This window comes from Oryx dammah, unplaced genomic scaffold (assembly GCF_014754425.2).
Source record: "Oryx dammah isolate SB20612 unplaced genomic scaffold, SCBI_Odam_1.1 HiC_scaffold_1, whole genome shotgun sequence".
NCBI lineage: Eukaryota > Metazoa > Chordata > Mammalia > Artiodactyla > Bovidae > Oryx > Oryx dammah.
This window is the reverse complement of record NW_024070185.1, coordinates 79,556,416-79,582,145: the sequence shown is the minus strand read 5'-3', so window position 1 is coordinate 79,582,145 and position 25,730 is coordinate 79,556,416. Positions and strand designations below refer to the sequence as shown.

The 25,730-nt window shown below is 46.2% G+C and overlaps 1 protein-coding gene across 1 annotated transcript in view; it reads left to right on the top strand.

Moving 5' to 3' along the window:
• Positions 1-13,306: 13,306 nt before the first annotated feature.
• Positions 13,307-25,730, top strand: part of LOC120867004 (fructose-1,6-bisphosphatase 1) — a 31,156-nt gene continuing 18,732 nt past the window's right edge. The window contains exon 1 of the mRNA XM_040245113.1: positions 13,307-13,749. Coding sequence (XP_040101047.1) covers positions 13,580-13,749 — 170 coding nt within the window. The 5' untranslated portion in view covers positions 13,307-13,579. The remainder of the gene's footprint in view (positions 13,750-25,730) is intronic.

Below are 25,730 nucleotides of genomic sequence, written 5' to 3'. Positions count from 1 at the left end.
AAGTCCCCCCAAATAGAGTCTTCTTGAATATATGAAATGAGTGGGCATAGGAATCTGGAGCTTCAGGGGGTGATCTGGGATGGAGATTGGAGTTAGCAGCTATTAGAAAACAGATGGTAATTAAAGCCATGGACTGGCCATGGGAGATACCCGAGAAGGTCCATGAAGAGCTCCAGAGGCGCAGAAGACAAAGCAGAAGGGCGTGTGATCAAGGAGCCCAGGGAGTGTTGCAAGAAGAGGGTGTAGTCAGCAATGTCTAATATTCCTGAGAAGTCAAGAGGATGATTGAAAATGTACTCCGAATTTAGCAACGTGGAAGTTATCAGTGACCCTGGCAAGGGTTCATTCAATAAGCAAGTATGAACAAGAAGGTGTCAAAGTTAACCCATAGCAGGGTGTGAAAATGGAGCAAGTTTTTATACTCATTGACCTTTTTTACATTTTCTTGAGACTTGACTGTGAGATGGCAGCTGGAGAGAAGTAAGGGGGTCAAGAGAAGGATTTTGCTTGTTTTTCTTTTAAGATGTAGGGTTTGTATATGTTCATGGATAATGACAGATCCTTTTGTGAGGAGGTAGCTGAATATGCAAGAAGGAGCCACTCCACAGTGGGGCAGGGTTTTCTGAGAAGGGAAGCAGTTGGGCTTTAAGGCTCAGAGGCAGGATTGGGCTTTAGGAGGAAGGAAAGAAGGTCAGATCAGAGGCAGATGCAGTTAGATTTCTCATTTGGGCAGGAGATGTTGAAGAGCTCCTACCTGAAGCTTTTATTTAATCACTGAAGTTGGAGGTGAGGGGCTGAACATTTGAGAAAAGGTGAGTGAGTTGATTGGAGAAATGTCCAACAGTGTGTGGGTTTGTGAACCTATGGTGTGACAGTTGGCATGACTCTCTCCGGCAGAGTGCCCAGAGGAGAGAGAGAACAAGTAGCTGGATTTATCCTGGCAGAGGTGGTGAAAAGACTGGAGGGCAAGGAGACGTGAGTATTGCCAAGAATGCCATTGAAATGATGCCTTGTAGGATCGATGCTGGAAAAGGAAGGCTGGAACAAAAATGCTGGTGGAGTAGGGAAAAGTAGAGCATGACCAAACCCAAGTTCACCCCTCCCTTTCTCTGTGGATGCTTCCCCAGTTACCTCATGGAGAAATGAGTCTGGCTTCCTCCTGGTTCCTGAGGCATCCATGGGTGTATCATCCCTCACCTGATACAACAGTTATTTGTATTTATGACACTCAACAAACATTTCTTGCACCTACTATTTGCTGTCAAAGAATATGCAAAGACCATCAGAATCATACACAAATATAATAATAACAACAACAACAAGAAAATAATGCTGAGTTTTTTTTCTTGCAAGGGAAGTGAAGAAATTCACTGACATGTTTTGTGGGAGGAGAAAATTCAGATTTTTCACCTCAGAAATTAGGGACAGTAGGTTTTGTGGCGGCTATGCTAAATAAGGATGGATCCATGTACCCCGGATAGGACATCTTAGAAAAATACAATACAATCAATACAATATAATAATACAAAATACAATCAATACAAAAAATACAATGTGATCCCCTGTGTATTGGTCCCAAAAGAGTCTCCAGTGAGTTCTACTACAGGTCTAGCATCCTGAGTCAGTTAGCACCAGTTGAGGTGAAGCAGCATTCCGTGGTCATCTCTCCTCAGCAAGTGCTGCTCTAAGTAAAAACATTATTCTTTTACAGCACATTGTGTTGTTCTGTGTCCTGGGTCAGCAAGGGCAGTTCCTGGCCTCCTTGGAGCTTGGAGCCCAGTGTGCAGGGCAGAAAAGGAACAGAGCACAGTAATAAGTGGATGATGGAGGAGGTCCAAAGGGCAGTGCGGGCCCACAAGAGGGTAGCTGACCCAGCCCCTAGGGAGCTGGATCTCAGAGACCTCTCTGGTGGCCAAGGATTACCAGGGCAAGTGAGAGAGGGGTGGGCTGTTTCAGGCAAGAAAATAGCAGATGGCCCAGCTTTGAGACTGGAAAGAGATGGGCCTTGGGCAAGACCTTAACTCCACAGATCCTGGAAGCCAGACAGTAGACAGTAGACTCCTAAGGTGCTTTCCCTGCTGCTTAGCTGTGTGACCTGGGGGAACTACTTAACATCTCCAAACCAGTTTCCTCATTAAAGTGGAATGAGTGAAATCTTAGCTGCATTTATTCATGAGGGTGTGTGGGATCAAGTGAGACAATTTGTTTAAAACTATACTTTGCACAATGCTAGGCATAGAATGAGCACTCAACAAACATTAGCTATTATTACTACTCTGAGTCAAAGAATGTAAGAGAAGGAAGACATTTTGCAAAAACTTTTAGTTTCACCTCCTTATTTTAGAAATAAGGAAGTCTGGCCCAAAGAGATTAAGTGACATTCATAATTAAGATGAGCTGGTTTTTATCAGAGTTGGTCCTGGAATCTGAGTGCTCTCTTTCATGGTCTCATCCCATGAGATAGAATCATGTTTAGTGCTAGCGTTCAAATTCCAACTCTGCTGCTTATTACTGTATGGCATTAGGCAGAAGAGTAAATCTGCCCAAGCTTTATGTAAATGAGTTAAGAATCTCAGGAGATTGTCATAGGGATTAATCAGAGACAGGCTATGGGGACACATTCAAGAAACCCAGCCCATGGATGTTTCATTACGTCCCTTTTCTGACCTTTCTGCTATTTTGCTAAAATGATGACGGTATCACTAGCTGGGGCATAGATGAGTGCCCAGCTGGATGGTGAAATGGTCAAGACCTCCCTGTGCAGTCTTTGGTCCAGCACAGTGGCCTTGAAGAGCTTGTCAGCTTTGGTAGGTGCAAATTCATTGTCACAGAGGGAGCTCCAGGACCAAATGTGCAAACAAGTGCAGGGGCCTGTTTTGGGGAGTGAGGGAGCTGCAGCGTGGGAGAGGGTGAAGAGGGAGTTGAGCTGTGGGGTTTAGTACTGTGCAGTGGTGGTTTTAGACATCCTGCTCAAGAGCTGACATTTTTCCCCTGCCATTAGGGAGCCTTGAGAGATTCCAGAGTGAAGGAGTGACAAGATCTGAGTATCTTCAAGAGCAGTAAAGCATTAAGGGCAGAGAATGAGAGGATGGGAACTGGCAAAAAGTGGGGAGATGGGAGAGCTGTTTCAGAAGCAGGATGATTGGGTGTGAGGGCCCAGGAGTGCCAAGATTAGCCTCAGGAATTTGGATTACTGGCCCATGGTCACCCTGAGATTACAGGCTTGCATGGTCAGAGAGCTGGCAGTGGCATCTTGCTTAAATAGTGCTCAGATGTCCTGGATTTATTCCACATGGTGTCTGAAGTGTGGGGACCTCTGAGTAGCTCAGTACCTATGTACCTAATTTATTACATGTCCCCTTGGAAGCCCTTATGCAGTCAAGACCCTGGAAGTAGAAGGGGCTTGCATTCTCAGGAAACAAAATTACAGAATAAACAATACAAAGCCATTTCAGGGAGCAAAGAATGCCAGGAAGCACATGAAACAGGGCAATGTGGTACAAACTGATCATAGGAAGATTTCTTAGGAAATGACCTTTGATTCAAGCGATGTGCTGCATACGCTCAGCCCTGTCCGACTTCTTGTGATCCCATGGACTGTAGCCCGCCAAGCTCCTCTGTCGATGGATTTTTCCAAGCAAGAATGCTGGAGTGGGTTGCCATTTCCTTCTCCAGGGGATCTTTCTGATCCAGGGGTTGAATGTATGTCTCCTGCTTTGGCAGGTGGATTTTTTGCCATTGAGCCACCAGGGAAGCCACTTTGATTCAAGACTGAACAATAAAAGGAATGGGGCAAATGAAGAGCTTATAGAAAATTGTATATAAGGATAAGCAAAGAGGGCAGCAGGTGTAAAGTTCAAGGTAGAAATGGGTTGGCGTACTCAAGGAACAGGGCTTCCTAGGTGGCAACAGTGGTAAAGAACCCACCTGCCAAAGCAGGAGACATGGGAGACAGGAGTTCAGTCTCTGGGTAGAGAAGATCTCTGGAGGAAAGCATGGCAACCCACTCCAGTATTCTTGCTTGGAGAATTCCAAAGACAGAGGACCCTGGCGGGCTATAGTCCATAGGGTCTCAAGGAGTCAGACACGACTGAAGCGACACAGCACGGGCACTCACACATTCAAGGAACAGTAAGAAGGCCAGGGTGGCTAGAAGGGGGTGAGGGGGAGGGATGAGGAAGAGCCATAGGAGATAAGGTTAGAAAGAGAAGCAACAGCCAGATGATGAAAGGCCCGAGAATAAACTGTAAGGGGTCAAATCGAAAGTCAGGAGGCGAGCTGAAGGAAGTTGATTCAACCTCTGCTTGATTGCCTGTCAAATGTGTGAAGATTGTCATATTCCTCATAAATTTTTACTTTTGCACCACATATTTTTAGCTCCTTCTATTGTTCCTCATATTATATTTTCAGTTCCTCCAACGGCTCTTCATATGGCAAAGCCCTGTCGCTCTTCATGTCCTCTCTGACCTTCTGGCTCCATGAAACGCCTCCCACACCATGCTCCATTCTACAATTGCTCCTCCTCTCCTGTCCATCCCATGACCTAGGGATCCATTCTCCTACCTAGAAATCAGCCTACTTTTCTTACCCCCACTGATAGTAACTAGGCTAATGATTGCAACAGCAGGATGGAACTCAAGTGGAGGAGAGGGCTCAGCCAGCCCTGTAGGGACCTCTGAAGCTGGACTGACCCATCAGAGTAGTCTGAAGGTAGGGCAGGGGGGCCAGAACTTCTATCCCCCTGCCAACCTGTCAGTGGCTCTAGGCTGCTATGGGAAAGGTCATGGCACAGGAGAAGTGGCTCTCTTGTGTCCAGGAGGTAGTTCCAGGAGCTGGAGAACAAGTTCTTTATCCTTGGTGAGGAACTGGTGACATGCTACAGCATCCACTATGATAACCAAGACGACTAGGAACCGAGGTGAGGCAAGGGTCTCTCTGTATCTCTCAGCTTCCCTTTCCTGTGTCATCACTCAGACCCTCTCTTCCCTTGGAGGAAAGTGTATGACCAACGGTAAGTCCAGACTTACGTTCTACCAGCTTAGATTTACCCACTGGTTCCAACAAAAATCCAGTGTTGAACTCCTACTGGTCCAGATAAGTGATCATTCCTCAGCCAATGATTGTCATTATAGGGATAACACTGGATCTGCTCTAGTTTATTTATTTACTTTAATACTTTTATTTATTTTTTATCTTTGATTGTGCTGGGTCTTTGTTGCTGCCTGTGGGCTTTCTCTAGTTGCGAGTGTGGGCTACCCTTTATTGTGGTACACAGGCTTCTCATTGTCCTGGCTTCTCTTGTTGCAAAGCACAGGTTCTAGGGCACATGGGCTCAGTAGTTACAGCTTCTGGGACCTCGAGCACAGGCTCATTAGTTGTGGCACACTGGTTTAGTTGCTCTGTGGCATGTGGACTCTTCCCAGACCAGGGCTCAAATCCATGTCTCCTTCACTGACAGGCAGATTCTGAACCACTGAGCAATCTGGGAAGCCCTCTAATTTATTTTAAAAATACAAATAATTATGAACATTGGCACTTTGCCTGTTTACAGGTCAAATGAAATACATCAATAAAAGCATAGCACATGAAAATTAATAGATGGTCAATCTACTGCTATTGTTAGGAATTAGATAGTTATCAAGGGTTGGTATCCAGGATTGAACATTCTGGAGCCAAAAGGAACAAGAAATAGTATAAGAGACTGAGTTGAATTTGAGGGACAGTGAGTCAACCATGTTCACAAGGTGGATGTTTTTTTTTAAATAGTATTTGCTCCTTTGGCTGCATCGTCTTAGTTGTGTCATACAGGCTGTTCTAGTTGTGGTACGTGGGCTTAGGTGCTCTGCAGCATGTGGGATCTTAACTCCTCCACTGGGGATTAAACCTGCATCCCCTGCATCACAAGGCAGATTCTTAACCACTGGACCACCAGGAAAGTCCCCAACGTGGAGGGTTTTGATGGGAGAAGGATAGTAAGTCTGGAGAAGAGCATTTCATAGAAAAGGACAAACACCAGTTAACTCTTTACTTCTTGGGCAACTTTTCAGGAGAAATACTGCAGAATGCTAAAAGCAGGGGGAAGGGCTTTGGAAAAGAAATATTTCCTTAAATATAAAACTTGAAATATAAAGACCAATATTTTGGGCCTATCAATGGATAATAGCAGCTTTGTTTAAATGTGTATCCCCTTATATGCCAGACATTTAGTCCCTTGGGATCTCAGATTTGGTGGGACATAAAAGGCATCTAGTCCAGCCCAGCCCAGCCCTCCTGAAGTTTATTCCCTTGGAAACCATCTCTAATAAGAGGTGAAATGCTCAGGACTGGGGTGGGGCAGGCCTGCTGGATTCTCCATGCCAGCTCTCCCCAGCCTGGAGACGTTAACCAGTTACCCTATCTCACAAAACACATTTTATCTGCCTGTAAAGTAGGATGGTTGTTTCAGTTCAGAGGGGTGTCATGATGGCAGAGTGCTCAACTCCCAGCTGGGCAGACAGAACACACTAAGTACACAAAAGCTCATCCGTCTAGCTCATCTGTTGCTTCCTGTCACCCACAATGGAGGGAAGCCCACCATTTACAAAGGTAACCATCCTTTTATATAGGCCACTTTGCATGGTGGTCAGGTACAAAGACTCTGGAGCTAGATGGCTTGGGTCTACATGTCTACTTATCTCACTGAGCAATATTTTGTTCATCTATTAATTGGGGATAATAATTGTAGCCACCTTATAAGATTATACAGTGATGTAGGTACAGTGCTTAAGAACCTCCACGTTCACCCTACAGTAGGTATCAACACGTGCTATGTAAGCTTTGTTATGCGAATAGTGACTACTGAACTGAGGAAGACAATACTCAAGAGTGTGTTGGTTGGAAAGGACAGTTTGGTTTATTCAGGAGGCCAGCAACCTGGGGAAAAGGCAAACTCATATCCAAGGAACAACTCCAAAGATTCTGCTCTACCATGAAAGTTTTTAAAGGAAGAATCATTTAGGGAGGTGACCAGAGCCTTCATTATCCTCCACTCTTTGCAGGCTCCCTTCTGATTGGTTGGTGGTGAGTTAACAGGGTGGTATTTCTGGAATCTTGGGCTTAGCTTGAAGTTACCATCCTCCACCTGGATAGGGGCCTTAATTTCTACAGAAGAACGCCAAGATAGTCTTGTGTATTTCACTTGAGGAGGATCCAGGACCTTGCCCCGTGGCTGCATTATTGTTTCTTGACTGCTCTTCTTCATTTCTGTGTTCCCTCCCTTTGTTGTTGTTCAGTCACTCAATCGTGTCCAACTCTTTGCGACCCCATGAACTGCAGCACGGCAGGCTTCCCTATCCTTCACTATCTTCTGGAGTTTTCCCAGATTCATGTCCATTAGTCAGTGATGCCATCCAACCATCTCATCCTCTCTTGCCCTCTTTTCCTCTTGCCCTCAATCTTTCCTAGCACCAGGTTTTTTTCCAATGAGTTGGCTCTTTACATCAGGTGGCCAAAGTATTGGAGCTTCAACTTCAGCATCAGTCCTCCCAATTACTATCCAGGGTTGATTTCCTTTCTGATTGACTGGTTTGATCTCCTTGCTGCCCAAGGGACTCTCAAGAGTCTTCTCTAGCCTCACAGTTCAAAAGCATCAATTCTTCAGCACTCAGCCTTCTTTATCATCCAACTCTCACATCCATGACTACTGGAAAAATCATAACTTTGACTGTACAGACCTTTGTCAGCAAAATAGTGCCTCTGCTTTTTAATACACTGTCTAGGTTTGTCATAACTATTGTTTCTTGACTGCTTTTCCTTTGTTTCTGCATTCCCTCCCTTATTTGATTAACAACTATTTGAATCTGCCCTTTGGAATTCAGGGAAGGTCAAGGAGACTGACTGAAGATTTCTTCCTACCAACAAGAAATGGAGGCTATGGAAAGGATGTGTATCCGGGAGGGCCCTACAGGGTCCTGTTCTGTTTCAACAACTGTTGCTTTTATACAAAAGCAGAAGGAAGTTCCCTTGTTATCAGTAAGGGGCTAAAAGGACATGGAAATGGAGATTCAGACTGTATTTGCCTATTGCACAGTTATGTCCCATCCATCATGTTATTAACTGTGACTAGTTCTTTTCTGAGTCAGAGTACATAAACTCTTCACCTGGGTGTTAGCCAGAATCAGGAAGGTGCATGATTGGAGGACAGTGGGCACCTCCACAAACAGGATTTCTCCCTCCTGCCTACACCTGTGCCCGGCAGAGCTGCTCCTTGCTGGCTGCAATGATTTCTCCTCCTCGATCATCACAAAACACACTGACCTCACACAACACTGTAGATGTAAATGGCATGTGTATGGCATTACCAACTTTGTTACAGTTCTTCCTCCTGTGAACAAGCAGTGATCACCAGTTTCCTCACTCAGCTTTGTGTCAGAGGCAGGAAGTTGAGAAGTAGCAATCTGGGTGATCACTCAACACCCCTGCCACCCACCCCCTGAAATGAAGGTACTTCTGCTTGTTCCCCCACACCTCAAGGCAGCTAGTGCAACAGGGAGGTGGCCTCCCATCTTGATAATCTATTTACAAAAATTTTTAAGCATCTTCCTTAGGTTTAAGAAATTCCTTAACCTCCGCTCTAAGGCATGGAGGCCATTTTTCCCCCCCTCAGAATCCAATTGTTTGGAAATAGTCGAATAGTCTCTTAAGGGGCCCCAAAGTCTTAAGTAGGACTCCTAAAGCCACTTTTTTTTTTTAGCTCTTTCTACTGGACCTAGAGACCATAGAGCTGGGTTTACTTTCTCTAAAATTTTTGTTGTTTCGTCACTAAGTCATGCCCAATGCTTTGTGACCCCATGAACTGCAGCACACCATACTCGCTTCCCTGTCCTTCACTGTCTCCTGGAGTTTGTTCAGATTCATGTCCATTAGTCAGTGATGCCATCCAACCATCTCATCCTCTGTTGCCCCCTTCTCCTCTTGTTCTCAATCTTTCCCAGTATCAGGATCTTTTCCTGTGAGTCGGCTCTTCACATCAGGTGGCCAAAGTATTGGAGCTTCAACTTCAGCATCAGTCCTTCCAGTGAATATTCTGGGTTGATTTCCTTTAGGATTGACTGGTTTGATCTCCTTGCTGTCCATAGGACTCTCAAGATATGGGCCACTAAGTTTTAAGGTTCTATTATATCCTCTTCCAGGGCTAGTGAAAGCTGTGTTCCTCCCTCCTGAGATATATGCCCATTCATAATGAAACAGTCAGCCCTGGTGGCTCAGAGGTTAAAGCATCTGCCTGCAATGCAGGAGACCTGGGTTCGACCCCTGGGTCGGGAAGATCCCCTGGAGGAGGAAATGGCACCCCGCTCCAGTATTCTTGCCTGGAGAATCCCATGGGTGGAGGAGCCTGGTGGGCTACAGTCCACGGGGTCGCAGAGTCGGACACGACTGAGCGACTTCACTTTGACTTTCTTTCATAATGAAACAAGAGGGAAGGGGGCAAGGCACAACTTTTAAAAGCCTGACAGAGCCACAGGACATGAAAATAAATAAAAAAAACTGGTTAGAACCAACTAGGTCCAAGATGGTGGAAGATTTGACTTCCAGTAGAGCTTGAGACTCGTTATATGTTTATTGTAATACATTAGCATGCTAAATGACATACTAATCAGTGCCATGATTGTTCAGAGGCTAACCACAGAAGACCAAAAAGTGTACAGTGGCCCAATTCCTGGAAATCCCCAACTCCTTCCCCAGGATTAGTTAGAATAATTCTCCCACTCATTAGCCTTTGAAATTACCCAGTCCATAAAAATTAACCATGCCATATTCTGGCATGTTTTGCCTTCTGAGATGGCACACTTTGCCTGTGGAGTGTCTTTTTCTCTAAATAAATTCACTTCTTACCTCTCACTTTGTCTCTTACTGAATTCTTTGTGCAATAGACATCAAATATGTGATCTCAATTTAAAAGAAGCCGGGTTCAAGTCTCAGCCTGTAGGTTGAAGTCCCAATCTGGCTTCCACCTGGGTTTGAGTCCTGGCACATGGGTTCAAGTCCCAATCAATGTTGCATGGTTTCAATTAGGTCCAAACTTACAGAGACTTTTACTTGAAGGGTCTCATTTCACATGCTAATGGTTCTAAAACAGAACCTCCTGTTAGGTCTGCCCAATGCCCTTTAACAGCACACTCCTGTTGGAACATTCTTCCCTTCAAGGTGGTCAAGACTGAGCAGAAATGGCTTCAAGAACTATTAAAAATTCTACTGTTTCTTCTTCCACTTCTTAGACAACCCAGGGCTCCTCTGGGGAGACCGGGATTATACCCCAAGGAGCCAACTAGGGAGCCCCTAGTCCCTGTCAGTGCTCCTCTGCTTGTGGCCCCTTGCGCTCTCCATGGCCCCCCTTCACAGAGGATGATCGGGGCATTCCCTTTTACTTACTGTCTTCCTTCTTGCTGGAAGCACATTGATTGGGCCTGCACCTTGGTCCCTCACCATATTCACCTGCACACATCCATCAATGCCATGGGTTACTCAGGATGCCCTAGGGGTCAACAGCCAGGAGAGTGGTTTGTCTCTTTAGCTGCTTGTCCTCCTTTTCTTCCTCAGCCAATATCTGGGTTATTGAACACTCCCAACAGAAATACCCACCATGTGAGAGTCTGGGGGCATTTGGACCCACTGCTACTTTCTGCAACTTCCCTTAGATGTTGGGGGCCACTCTGAGGTGTAAAGTATAACCACTGGGTCGCTCTCAGGGGCATCTCTATTAAGAGCTGTATACTGTCAGAGGCATTCTCTACCTTCTCTAAGAATGTTGATGGGTTTTCATTGCCTCCTGTTGAATGTTTCTGACTTTTCCCATTTATAGGTCTCCAGGTAGCAGCCTTCGTCCCTTTAAGTAGGAGACTTTGATGATGTTCAAGTCGGGCCCTGCCCAGTCTCTACGGAATCCCATGTAGGTCAGTGGTGGGCACCACTCCTGTAGCTGGTCTCCAGATCTGGTGATTGGGCGGAGTTTGGTGTTGCTGCAGCCCCATAAAGCACTGTACTAATGGGATCTTGTTCCACTTTTCTAATCTTTTGCAATAAAGATCCAACTGCAGGATGGTGTTGCAATTTAGAGACCTATCTTCTGGCCACTTTTCTTGATTTTCTTTTGAGGATTGGGGCCAAGCAACATTCCTGAGAAACTCCATCTGGTATTTTGCATGGGTTAATACCCAAAAGATTTCCAATTTACAATACATTCCGATGAACAACAATTGGGAACAGAAAAGTTGTTTTCCATTCTGATGTACCACAGTCAGCCATTCTCAAGGCAGCCATTCTCAAGGGCTGACTAATGTGAGTTATAGATACCAGAGTTTTCTTGTCCTGAGCCTGAAAGTAGATTTTCCTATGGTTGCTAAGGAACTCAATTTCAATTAATTTATTAACAGATAAGACAATCAGACATTGAAGACGAGACAAACAAGGCAAAAACATAAACTAGAACCTTATGACTCAAAACCAGAGTGAACCCAGACCTGCAGCCAAAGCCTCAGAACTCGAACCCCAGTTTAGTAGTCAGCTTCTGGCACCTGAAAGGGTGAGTTCAAGAACCTTATCCACCCATGTGTTCCCTGCATGCAAAAGTCTCTTGTTTCTTATTGAAAAGGGACTCAAATTGCCTCCCACCCCCATCACAGAAAAAGGTGGCTTCTAAACCAGAGGTCTGCAGTCTCCCACCGGAAGGAATGCAACCTCTCACAGTAGTAGGAAGGGAGTTCTCATTCACAGAGACCTCTGGTTCCTTAGCGGCAGGAATGCAACCTCCCAGTGATAGAAAGCAGGACCTGGTCTGGAACCCAGGGGGAAATCAGAAACCCAAGCCCAACTGAGTACTTCTCAAATTCTGGTCTAAAAGGTGAGGCTATCCTGACATCCCCACCCGTTGTAGCGCCAGTTCTGAATTCTACTCACCCTTTGAAGTCCACTGGCATTGAACAGAGTTGTGCAGGTGGCCGCTTGGCTCACAGAGACTTAACCAGCGAACAGTCTGAACCAGTAGACACCCAACAGAACGATGTCTGCCCAAGAGGACCTGGACAATTTGACCAAAATCAGAAGCAAATTAGTCCACTTCACTCCAGTGTGGCCAGCTCCCCTTGTCCCTGGCCAGGGCACATGTCCTACCAGAATTGCTGGAAATTGTACAGAACTCAGCGGGCCCATCTTTTGGGGTGCTTGTAAGGAGACAAGGGCTAGCTCTCAAAGCAAGGTCTCGCTAATAGCACATGCTCAGTAAATGTTGTTCCATGAATAAGTGCATGAACTGCCTTAGGACAGAAGCAATGCGCCTACAAAACCCTCAGGATGTGGCCTCAGAGCCTCTGATGTCAGTGTGGTATCCAGGACACCCTTTCCTGGGTCTGTGAACATTTTCTCTGCCAAGTGCAGTTATTGGAAAGGAAGGTCTCTACCCAGCACCAGCAGGACTCTCTGAGGCCTTCCCCCATATCAGCTCCTCTTTGAAGTACCTAGATAATATAGATAACAGTATTTGATACAAGTTTCCTGAGTTATTTTGTAGACATGAATCCGCCTCCCTCCACCCCTCCACCAAATGAAGAAACTGCTTGATGACGATGAGCGCATAGCCCCTGCCACTGCCCCCTGCGGCCCCCTGCCCCCCGCAAATCTGCCCTTAAAAATGCTTTGCCAAAATGCTTTGAGGAGCTGGAAGCTTTTCAGGGTATGAGCCACCTTGTTTCCTTGCATGGCCTTGCAATAAACCTTTCTCTGCTCCAAACTCAGACTGTTTCACTTTCTTTGGCCTTACTGTGGGTTTGGCACAGGAACTCGCATTAACGGGTCCCTTTAATATCTCTCAGACTACAGGAATCTTGAGAACAGATCTGAATTAAGGATCCCAAACCAAGCCATCGGACAGTAAGGAACAGAGGAATCCAGTCTCTTGAAGGTGGTCAGAAGAATCAGACAACAGGGCAAGCAGGGGTGGACAGAGGGCAGGGAGCAGATGGCAGGTGACGACGGTGGCGGTGGGAAGCACAGCGGTTAGAGCCTGAACCCCGGAGCAGCTGGGCTGCAGCGCGGGCTTCTCACTCACTAGCCTCGCTGCACTGAGCACCGCGCTTAACCTTCCCAACTTCCGTTTTCTATCTTAGCGTGGTAGGGCGGGAATCAGGATTGCACCTCCGTGGCCAGGTCGTCGTGCGGACTGAAAAGGACCACGGCCCAGAGTAGCGCTCTACCACGCTGGAGGCAGCTGGGCAGAGGCGTGGCGCGGCGACAGTGAGGAGCGGAGGTGGGGGTGGGGGCGGGGCACGAGGCGGGGGTGTACCCTGCGGCTGGGGGAACTGAGACTGGACGAGGATCCCGGACGTCATAGATGGTCGGAGAGGGCGGGGCCGCAGTCGGAGGGGCGGGGTCCGGGGCGCGGAGGTGTTCCCGGGGGCGGAGGGCGGTGACCCGCGCCTATAGGCTACCCGGCCCCCGGACTGGAACCTGGCCTGCTCCGGAGCCGCTGCGCTGACTGCTGCGGCCGCGTCCCACCGCTTTCCGCCGCCCGCACCTGTCGCCCAGCGAGACGCAACCGGGCCCCAGCATGACGGACCAGGCACCCTTCGACACCAATATCGTCACCGTGACCCGCTTCGTCATGGAAGAGGGCAGGAAGGCCCGTGGCACGGGCGAGATGACCCAACTGCTCAACTCGCTTTGCACCGCGGTCAAAGCCATCTCCACGGCCGTGCGCAAGGCAGGCATCGCGCACCTGTGAGTCAGGCTTCTGTACCCCCAGCCCCACCCTGGCCGAGTCCTCTTTCTCTCTGGCTGGGGATCTACCAGGCAGTACGATGTCTGGTTCTCTGCCCCTGCTGTCGGTCTGTCTCTGATAGCTGAGATCCCCACACAACTGTCTCTGGTAGCTCCTCTGCAGAAGCTCAAACCACACTCAAGCCCTAGTTCCCCCCTCCCTCAAGCTTGTGGGTGCCCACCTGGAGGGCCTGTCTCACAGTCCATACCTGCCTCCACCCTGCAACCGGCGCCCCTGGGCTGATCAGCCTTGGCATCTCTCTCGGCCTCCTCCTGGTGAAACTGACTAGCCCCATGGGCACCTGGCCTGCCCACCACACCCACCCTAGCCTCAAATGGGAAAGTGCTGGTCCCCGTGCCTCCCTTTCCGTTTTTCTATCCTTTTGCTTTCATTCATTCCCTTTGAAACTGGGGTCCCAAGTCAGGTTTCTAACTGAGTATCTCCTTGACCCTGAACAAGTCTTGTTAAGAAGCAATGGGTAAGCCAGGCTGGGAGGAGGCTGAGAGGAAGCCTGCAGTATTTAGCACCTTCAGGGCTTCAGTGCTGGTGTACACGGGGCTGCAGAAGGTCTGGGGTGGGGCTTGAGATGCTGGATTTCTAAGTTCTGTGGTAGTAGGGCTGCTGGTCTGCAGATCACATTGTGCGTAGTAAAGGAATGACAGGACACAGAGATTCAACAGGTCCCTTCTTGTGAGGCTTTTATGTTACTAAGACAAATACCCTTTGGTTTATTCTGGTGTGCACAAGTATTTTATGTTTAGACTGGTCCTCACTTTAGCTGAAGGATACTTGGGTTTTCAGATTGCTCGTACTCCTTCCTAGTATTTCTCATACTTAGGAGCACTTCATAAGCATTGTACACAGGGCTCATAGCTGCTGAAAAAGCCCAGCCCCTGAAACCTGGATTCCTTATCTCATCAGTTCTTCACCTTTGGTTTTACAGTATGGCTTGGTAGAGCTAACTTAAAAATTATTTTTTTATCTTATATTGGAGTATAGTTTATTAACAATGTTCTGCTAGTTTCAGTTGTACAATAAAGTGATTCGGTTATACATATATCTTTTTAAAAACTTTTTCCCATTTAGGTTATTACAGAGTATTGGCAGAGTCCCCTGTCCTATACAGTAGGTCCTTATTGCTTATCTATTTTAAATATAACAGTGTGTACATGTCAATCCCAAACTCCCAATCTATCCAAGCTGACTCTTAAGGAAAGAGTTTATCATCATTTATTTGCAGATGTCAAGCAAAGTTGGGCCCTGATGGGAGAGGGATTGGGAAGTATGTTAGGAAGGTGGTGACTCCATTACTATTTCACCTATGCACCTTCTCAATACATGTCTAAGGAGACTTTGCTTTAGGAAACATTCAATTAAATTCTTACTTTAAATGTAACATACAATAAGTAAAAGTGTCCTCACAGCTTTACCTGACTTTGAAAACCAGGGGGCTTATTTAAAAAGTGAAGGGAAGTGAAAATAACTCAGTCATGTCCGATTCTTTGCGACCCCATGCACTGTAGCCCACCAGGCTCCTCTATCCATAGGATTTCCTACTGTTTTTTAAAAAAGTGCTTGTCATTTTTGTATTATTTAAAAATGTGTCAGCACCTTTCACAACCCAAAAGAGACTCAGAAACACAAGATCTGCTTTGAGGTGCATCTTTCCCACCTTAGGGCTTCCCTGGTATAGCGTCCGCCTGCAATGAGGGGTTTGATCCCTGGGTCAGGAAGATCCTCTGGAGAAGGAAATGGCAGCCCACTCCAGTACTCCTGCCTGAAAAATCCCATGGACGGAGGAGCCTGGCAGGCTACAGTCCATGGGGTTGCAAAGAGTCGGACATGACTAAATGACTTCACTTCTTTTTTTCGCATCTTATAAGTAACCTCAGAGAGAGGGACCATAGGTAGTGGGATATTAGTAGAACCTGGACAAAGGGTGCCAATTTTGGCTGTATGAATTGTGTATATTTTTAAAACTAGACACCTGTAAGCACTAGGTTAAAAAATAGTTTTTGCTATAATTATAAATTCCTTTATATGTTGTGCGTGTGTGTGCATGTGTTAGTCATTCAGTTGTGTCCAACTCTTTGCAACTCCATGGACTCTACTGTCCGTGGAATTCTCGAGGCAAGAATACTGGAGTGGGTTGCTGTGCCTTCCTCCAGGGGATCTTCCTGACCCAGTTATTGAACTTGGGTCTCTTGCGTTGCAGGCAGATCCTTTCCATCTGAGTCACCAGGGAAACCCTTTATATGTTACTCAACCAAAATTCAAACCACTCAGAAGAACACAAGGGGAAAAGTGAGACCCACCTTTATCCATTCCCTGGGGTATCCACTATTCATAATTTCCTGGGTTTCTTTTTTTACTAGATACTTCTCTATATTCATATAAATTTATACATGGATAAGCACTTCCATGTGTCTGTTTGTAAACAGCAAGCAAAATGGGATCACACTGGACATACCTTTCTGCAGTTTGCTTTCACTATTCAACTCCATATAGTGAGCACCCTCCAATGTCAGGGCATGTGAATTCACCTCCTCCTTTTTGACTGCTGCATACTATCCACTAGAGCTTCCCAGGTGGCACTAGTGGTAAAGAACTTGCCTGTCAATGCAGGAGACATTGGAGAACCAGGTTCGATCCCTGGGTCAGGAAGATCCCCTGGAGGAGGGCATGGCAACCCACTTCAGTATTTTTGCCTGAAGGATCCCACGGACAGAGGAGCCCAGCAGACTGTGGTTCATAAGTCTGAAAAGAGTTGGACACAACTGAAGTGACTTAGCACACACAGTGTTCCACTGTACATGAGCTATTTGACATTTCTTGTATATTTGGGCATGTCACTGGTCTTTCACTATTTCAAAGAGCATTGTACCCATGAAATGGGCATTTCACAGGGTCCTGTGGATGGCTGACGGAGAAAGAGTAGAACCTGAACATTCAGTAATCCCGTGGGAAAGTAAGTTTGACTGTCTCTGTATCATATGTAGTTGGGGAGGGGGCCATAAGACAAGATCTCAACTTGGGCTCCAAATTATGCTTATTATCGGCTTTGATATTCTGGATGAAAAGGCTAGTGTACCTGCAAATAACTTGTTAGTGCTGCCGACTTGCCCTAGTAGGGCATCTAGCTAGAGGGACAAGATGATTGCAGACTTGCAAGAACCTTGTGGGACCAGTTTATGGACGTCAGCCCTGACTCCTCATCAGGCAGATCAGGAGTTTAAACATAGGGCCTGGAGCTTTCTCTCTCTCTCTCTCTCTCTTAAATTTTAGAAGTTACTGAGAGATGAGAAAGATACAGAGCTTATGCTTTAGGGAAAATATTACATGTATAGAGTTAGAATGCAATAGAGAATCTTTTCAAAAGAGATTTATTTGGCCGCATAAGCTGAGTTTTAGAGGCTGGAGAAAGGTAGGAAGATGATTCCAGGCTTAGCTGCAGTACTCGAGATCTTGGTTCCTACCTGCAGGGGTCTTCCTTTCAGAATGAGGGATCTAGGTCCCTGACCAGGATCAAACCTGGGCCCTTTGCATTGGGAGCATGGAGTCTTAACCCCTGAACCATCAGGAAAGTCCCAGCAATAGAGATTCTGAAAGATACTTTTGTATAGTTGGCAAAAATATATGGATGTGGAAGATGGTGGCCCAGCAAGATGGGCATTTGTAGTGGGCAGGCAAAGCTGGTCATAAGGCCTGTTGGCTGGGCTGCCGTCTGAGGAGAGGTACAAGCTAGGAAGGTATTTCTGGAAAAGGTGCTTATTTGGTTTGACTGAAACCTGGAACCCTTCATGTAACGTAGTGATGGAGCATTTGTGGATGTTAAATTGTGAGTGCGTTGGGGGAACATTATGTGGCAAGGGTGAATACTTTATCTTTGAGGGGGTGACCAAAGGGGAGAGGTACAGGTTTTTGAGTGGGGCAGTGGCACGATTGGAGATTCATCTGGGGTAGCTATGACTGGAAGTACAGAGTTAGAAGAGGGAAAGTGAAGATGTGGAAACCCAGCAGGATTCAGAACTATGGGATTAGAGGAGATGGGGGCACCTGGGAGAAGTCTGGGTGGGGAATGGGGGAGAAGGATCGTGAGGGAGGTTCTCAAAGAGCAGATCCTAGCAACTGAGATCAGGACTGTGATGTTAAAAAACAAAACAGTGAAAATAAAACCAGAGCTCCAAAGGAGGGGCTGAGTTTTAGAGGCTAGAGAAGGCTAGGAAGATGATTCCAACATTATGGAGATGCTGAACTTGAGGTGTGAGAGGGGCATCCTATTGGAGATATTATCCAGCCTTCAGTTAGTGGCAACAGTCTGGAATTTGGGTATGAAGAAGTGATTTAAGATTAGGCCTTTGGGTTTTGACACATTCACCCTGAGATAGGCAGAGAAGGAAAACCAGGACCTGATTTAGCAGAACAGAAACATGGGGGGCTTTCAGTTCAGTTCAGTCACTCAGTCATGTCCAACTCTTTGCGACCCCATGAACCGCAGCATGCCAGGCCTCCCTGTCCATCACCAACTCCTGGAGTTTACCCAAACCCATGTCCATTGAGTCGATGATGCCATCCAACCATCTCATCCTCTGTCGTCCCCTTCTCCTCCTGCCCTCAATCTTTCCCAGCATCAGGATCCTTTCCAACGCATCAGCTCTTCGCATCAGGTAGCCAAAGTATTGGAGTTTCAGCTTCAACATCAGTCCTTCCAATGAACACTCAGGGCTGATCTCCTTTAGGATGGACTGGTTGGATCTCCTTGCAGTCCAAGGGACTGAGTCTCAAGAGTCTTCTCCAACACCACAGTTCAAAAGCATCAATTCTTTGGCACTCAGCTTTCTTCACAGTCCAACTCTCACATCCATACATGACCACTGGGAAAACCATAGCCTTGACTAGATGGACCTTTGTTGACAAAGTAATGTCTCTGCTTTTTTATAGGCTGTCTAGGTTGGTCATAACTTTCCTTCCAACGAGTAAGTGTCTTTTAATTTCATGGCTGCAATCACCGTCTGCAGTGATTTTGGAGCCCAGAAAAACAAAGTCAGCCACTGTTTCCACCGTTTCCCTATCTATCTACCATGAAGTCATGGGACCGAATGTCATGATCTTCGTTTTCTGAATGTTAAGCTTTAAGCCAACTTTTTCACTCTCCTCTTTCACTTTTGTCAAGAGGCTCTTTAGTTCTTCTGCACTTTCTGCCATAAGGCTGGTGTCATCTGCATATCTGAGGTTATTGATATTTCTCCCAGCAATCTTGATTCCAGCTTGTGCTTCCTCCAGCCCAGCGTTTCTCATTTTGTACTCTGCATATAAGTTAAATAAGCAGGGTGACAGTGTACAGCCTTGACATACTCCTTTTCCCACTTGGAACCAGTCTGTTGTTCCATGTCCAGTTCTAACTGTTGCTTCCTGATATGCATACAGATTTCTCAAGAGGCAGGTCAGGTGGTCTGGTATTCCCATCTCTTTCAGAATTTTCCACAGTTTATTGTGATCCACACAGTCAAAGTCTTTGGCATAGTCAATAAAGCAGAAATAGATGTTTTTCTGGAACTCTCTTGCTTTTTCCATGATCCATCGAATACTGGCAATTTGATCTCTGGTTCCTCTGCCTTTCTAAAACCAGCTTGAACATCTGGAAGTTCATTGTTCATGTATTGCTGAAGCCTGGCTTGGAGAATTTTAAGCATTAATTTACTAGCGTGTGAGATGAGTGCAGTTGTGCGACAGTTTGAGCATTCTTTGGCATTGCCTTTCTTTGGGATTGGAATGAAAACTGACCTCTTCCAGTCCTGTGGCCACTGCTGAGTTTTCCAAATTTGCTGGCATATTGAGCATAGCACTTTCACAGCATCAGCTTTCAGGATTTGAAATAGCTCAACTGGAATTCCATCACTTCCACTAGCTTTGTTCTTAATGATGCTTCCTAAGGCCCACTTGACTTCACATTCCATGATGTCTGGCTCTAGATGAGTGATCACACCATCGTGATTATCTGGGTTGTGAAGATCTTTTTTGTATAGTTCTTTTGTGTATTCTTGCCACCTCTTCTTAATATCTTCTGCTTCTGTTAGGTCCCTACCATTTCTGTCCTTTATTGAGCCCATCTTTGCATGAAATGTTCCCTTGGTGTCTCTAATTTTCTTGAAGAGATCTCTAGTCTTTCCCATTCTGTTGTTTTCCTCTATTTCTTTGCATTGATCACTGAGGAAGGCATTCTTATCTCTTCTTGCTATTCTTTGGAACTCTGCATTTAGATGCTTATATCTTTCCTTTTTTCCTTTGCTTTTTGCTTCCTGTCTTTTCACAGCTATTTGTAAGGCCTCCCCAGACAGCCATTTTGCTTTTTTGCATTTCTTTTTCTTGGGGATGGTCTTGATTCCTGTCTCCTGAACAATGTCACAAACCTCTGTCCATAGTTCATCAGGCACTCTATCTATCAGATCTAGTCCCTTAAATCTATTTCTCACTCCCACTGTATAGTCATAAGGGATTTGATTGAGGTCATACCTGAGTGGTCTAGTGGTTTTCTCCACTTTCTTCAATTTCAGTCTGAATTTGGCAATAAGGAGTTCATGATCCAAGCCACAGTCAGCTCCTGGTCTTGTTTTTGCTGACTGTATAGAGCTTCTCCATTTTTGGCTGCAAAGAATATAATCAATCTGATTTCGGTGTTGGCCATCTGGCTTTAAGAGCATATTTTGGAGAGAGATGGAGCTGGGCTTAGATTGGTGGCTCCTCTGTTTAATTTCTGTGAGGATTTGATACCATCCTATGAGCACACTTTTGACTTCCCCAGTGGCTCAGACGGTAAAGCGTCTGCCTACAATGCGGGAGACCTGGGTTCAATCCATGGGTTGGGAAGATCTCCTGGAAAAGGAAATGGCAACCCACTCCAGTATTTTTGCCTGGAAAATCCCGTGGACAGAAGAACGTGGTAGGCTATAGTCCATGGGGTCGCAAAGAGTTGGACACGACTGAGCGACATTTACTTTACTATGAGCACACTTTGGGCTGGCATGAACTTAAGCCAACATTGGGGTTTGCAGCCTTTGAAGCTGCTCTGGTTGGCACCCCTTCTTCAAAGTACAGTTGTCCCTAGATGTCCACAGGGGATTGGTTCCATGACACCCCACACCTACCAAAATCCATGGATGCTCAGGTCCCTTAGATAAAATGTCTGAGTACTGTCTGCCCTGAGTAATCTTGGGTTCAATTAACCACAGGTGAAAATTCGTGGATGCAAACCCCAGGATACCCAGGGCAGACTGTATTTCTGATCTGACCTTTGGACTTTCTGGGTTGGATGAATCGTTGGTCATTTACTTCAGAATCAATCAACAAGTCTGGTTACCTTCAGCTTTAGCAATAAGGGTTAAATAACAGTCTGCCTCCCTGTTTTCTTGTGAAGATGAGCTCTTCCCCCTTGGCTCTGGTGCATGCTAACTCAAGAACTTTACATGGTCATGCTGACCTCAGAAGGAAAAGATCTAGTTAGTTAGCAAATCAAGGAAGTCATCGAAAGTTTTCTTAAGTGTGGCCCTGACTCTGGTCCTTGTATCTAGAGAGGTGCTTCAGGAATGTTAAAGGAGACTTTCCCAGACCATCAGTAATCATAGACTTTATGGCTGTAAAACAGCTCTAGAAACTGTATGCAAATATAAAAAAGAAAAACATGCTAATATTTAGTCCAAATTTCTAAGGATTTGAAAACACTAGTCAAATGAACCTATCCTTCTAAAGAGTTTCCCACCATGTGAATTAAAGTGACTTATAGCTGTTTCACATTTTCAGTGAGGTTTATATAGTAAGCATAAAGGAAGAGAGATTACTTGCTGCATGGTGTAGCGAAAAAAAAAAAAAAGAGAGAGAGAGAGAGATTACAGACAGCAGCTTCTCAAGTTGATTTTTCTTCCTAAATTCCAGAGAGTTTTTTCTTCCCAAGCTCGGAGAACCTTTGTGTCACCAGGGATTTAAAAATGAACAGTCACGGAGACATAAACCTTGACAGAATGCTGTGCCACCCTGAACAACTGGGGCTGCAGGGCCAACTAATATGAATAAAATTGAGGTGACATGTCATATGCATCTGAAATGAAATAATATTCCCGGTTGGTCAAATGTGAACTTTGAGCACTTTCTTTTGCTTAGCTGTGACACTGTTCTGCATTGGCTGTCTTCCCAGAAGCTGCCTGAAAAACTGGTTCAGAAGTAGTTCCCCTCCCCCTCATCAGCCAACCAGTACCTAGTGGGTTCCTGTGGAACAGGCACACACAGCACCACACGTGGGGCTCCATTAAGAACGGTGATGGCTGCCACTGGCCTCTATGAACCAGGTGCATCAGGTGGGTTGGTCCTCGTCCTTACAAAGCCTAGAAATGACCCATCAGGGAGCTGAGACAACTTGGTGAAAATCATGTAATCAGCAAGAGGAAAAGGCAGAATTTGAGCCCAGGTCCCTCTGGTGCTTCTCGGCAGGGTTGTATTCCTGCTGAAGGGTGTTAGGGGTGGGATTCTGTTTTCCTGCCGACTTCCTTGGCACCAGTCTCTGTTCTAAGTCCTTTAGATGTCAACCTATTTACACTCCTTCTCTACAGACTGTGCCACAGATACACTAAATTCCAATTTTACCAAAGATCAGAGATGCTAAGAGATTGACACAGAATTGTTCAGCATGTGGCAGAGCTGGGATTTGAACCCTCATGGTCTAGGGTCCCAGTTCATGGAGGAAAGCCCTTGATGCTGTTGCCTTTCCCTGCTGCTGCTGCCTATGGCCATCAGGTTATATAGTGAAGGCTCTATCCTTTGGGACCTTTGATGGAATGATGACTGATCAAAATGCAGAAGAGTATTGCTTTTAAGGAGCTTCCCAGGTGGCTCAGTGGTAAAGAATCCACCTGCCAAGCAGGAGACCTGGGTTTGACCCCTAGATAGGGAGGATCTCCCTGGAGAAGGAAATGACAACCCACTCCAGTATTCTTGCCTGGAGAATCCCCATGGACAGAGGAGCCTGGTGGGCTATAGTCCATGGCGTCACAAAGACATGACTTAGCAACTAAACAGCAGCAGCATTGTTTCTAAAGGATTTTCTGAAAACTTTTGAAGAAAATAAACTCTGTTCTTTAGCTAATTAGTTCCTTGAGGATTTTCTTAGGGCCTTTTTCTTCTGTCAAAGTTGCAGAAGCCTTGGGACTTCCCTGGCAGTCCAGGGAAGACTCTGCACTTCTAATGCAAAGGGTTTGGGTTTCATCCCTGTTGGGCAACTAAGATCCCACATGCCAGGGGAGTGTGGCCAAAAAGTAAAAAAAGAAAAAAAAAAAGTTGCAGACGCCTTTCCTGCTTCCGACTTTTCACTGATCCATAGCATATGTACTGTCCAGGTCTCACTTCCCTTCTGGGGAACCCTCGTGAGGCGTCTTGGGGGAAGCCTGACTGAACATTTGCTTAGTCCTGGCTCATCATTCCTGGGCAGGATGAAGCAGGGTTGTGTGAGATAAAGCTAACTTCACGTGCTAAGGGGCACCATACAGAAACCAAGGTGATGGGGGTATTGACTCCGATATCGTCACCACTGAGATGGCAGGAATTCTTCATTCATTGGAATTCTTCATTCTGAAGCCTGTTTCTACCTTAGAGTCACTTTCCTGATCCTTCTTGAAGACCTTCCTAACACAAGGTCTCACTAAGGGAAACCTTCCCACAAGATGTCCTAGAAAGTGCCTGAATCTTGACTTTAAGGGGCCCAGAATAACCTCTCTTCATTTTTTTTTTATGCTTCACAGGCAACTGGAGGAAAGATGGGGAAGGATATTTCTGGTTAGAACAGAGGAGGGAGCCTCCACAGTGGTAAAGAGGAGGATGGAGAGGTGACCCCCTGTCCAGGCAGGGAGGCAGGGCCATCACAGAGGTCTGCATGGTTTGGCCATGAAGATGGCCATTTGGGTTCTGGTGTGGTGAGTGTCCCCCACAGTGTTCATCCTGCAGCTGTTATATGGCCCCATCTGACTCCCCATGAGAGGTGGTGTGACCCCAGGGCAGGAGCCACCTTATAACCCTAGAACAGCAGTGTGGAACCTGGCTGGTGGTCCCGGCTGGATGAGCCAGCTGCCCTGAGGCTGACTACAGCCTCTTAGAGCCCACAACATGGGAAAGACTTTGAGGTTTAAAAAGTTACTTGTATAAATGTGCACAGAGCAACCCCTCCCATTTGGAAATATGTGAAAAACAAAGTCCTTTGGATAAATTACTAACCCAGAGCTGTTCTTTGCAATCATTACTGGCTGGCTTATTTGGACTCTCTTAGGGTTTTGTCATAGCTTCATTTTTGTTTGGAAAACATCCAAAGTATCCTTCAGCTGGAACTGCTCCCTCACAGTGAGATCTTCCTTGACCATCTTGACCCTTTCCCAGCTGTCCCCCAGCACCTTGTTTCCTTTTATTAAAATGAGAGCACCTGTCACTTTCTGACGTTATCTTATTCATTCAGAAGTATGTATTGATTTCTTGTTTTCCTCACTCACTAAACTCCATGAGGGTTAGATGCTGAATGGCATCTTGTTTAGCACTCTAACCCCAGCACTCAGTACAGTGGGGACAAAAAATATTTGCAGAATAACTAATCACACAGACCTTTGGGAAGATGTTGAGTGAGAGGGCTGAGGCCTGACTGCACTTCACCCATCTCACTGAGCCAGGTGCCTGAGCAGGTGGAACATGGACAATAAGTATTGCCCATGCTTGCGTCGTTGGCTTATCCACCTGTCCCAGCCCCCCAGGCCTCCCTGGAGCTGTCCCCATAGGCCAGTCCCTCTGGGGACTGTGCCAGAGGCTTCCTCCACACTCCAGGGTGTGGAGTGACCTTGAAGTCTACTGATTCCTATGCTCATTTCTTCAGGCTTGAGTTTCTATTCTCTTCAGTGTATACCTTTTAGCAAGTATTGCTTGAGGGCCTACTATGTGATGGAAGCTGGGACACAGTGGGGGAAAACATACCCCTCTGTCCTCATCCTCATGGAATTCAAAGTTAATCATGGCAACACGATGATGGGTGAAGCAAGGAGGATCTTGAGAACCCTCTCATAGTACTGCAGATTCTTAATGAGTGCTCCTTTTAGTGGGCAAACAAGGGATTTAACATTGAGAGTCAAGGGCTGTGCTAAACCCTTTGTGTATATGTGATGTGTGTAATCCTCCAACAGCCCCATGAGGCATCACTGCCCTCCATGTTCATGAGTGAAAAGGAGAGCTCAGAGAAAGCAAAGGGTTTGTAGAGCTGCGGGCTGAGCCAGGTCTCTGTCAGGAAGCCCATATTCTTTTCCATCAATGTTGTTTGCCCTTTTGAATTAGTGATGATTTGAATGGTGGAAATGTCAGGCTAGGAAAGAGAGCCAATTGGTGCCAGTAGGGCTGTTGAGGGAGATGGAGGCCAATGAGTGGCTGGGTCCAGCCAGGCCCTAGTTCAACTCAGAATCTGGCTGCCTTCCTTCTTCACCAACATCAGCCTCACAATTGAAGTGAAAAAGAGATTGTGTGGAAGGAGAAGCAAAACCTCAGCTGCAAGTCTGATAGATCCCTTGGTCTTCATTCATGAAATAGGAGTGACATAATGAAAAGAAAAGGGCTCAGAAGAGGGCTGGAGGGATGAGATGATGTTTCCAGGTGGGCAGGAGAATGATGCTGAAAGAGACGACACTGGAGAATGGGCTCGGTAATAACTGGAGTTACTTCCTGGAGAGAGTCAGGCCAGATGAGCCATTTGGGTGCTGGCTCAGTTTTGGCCAGCCGGAGTCTTCCAAGTTATGTGTAGAGAAAATGCATCTTCAAGAGTTGAAGCAGTGAATACCATGACAGTCAGTCCCCAGATAAGTGCTCCCAGCAATCTCAGCCAGGGTGCCCCGTAACACCCACTCTCAGCTGTTTGGCATTATCTTCAGTGCTC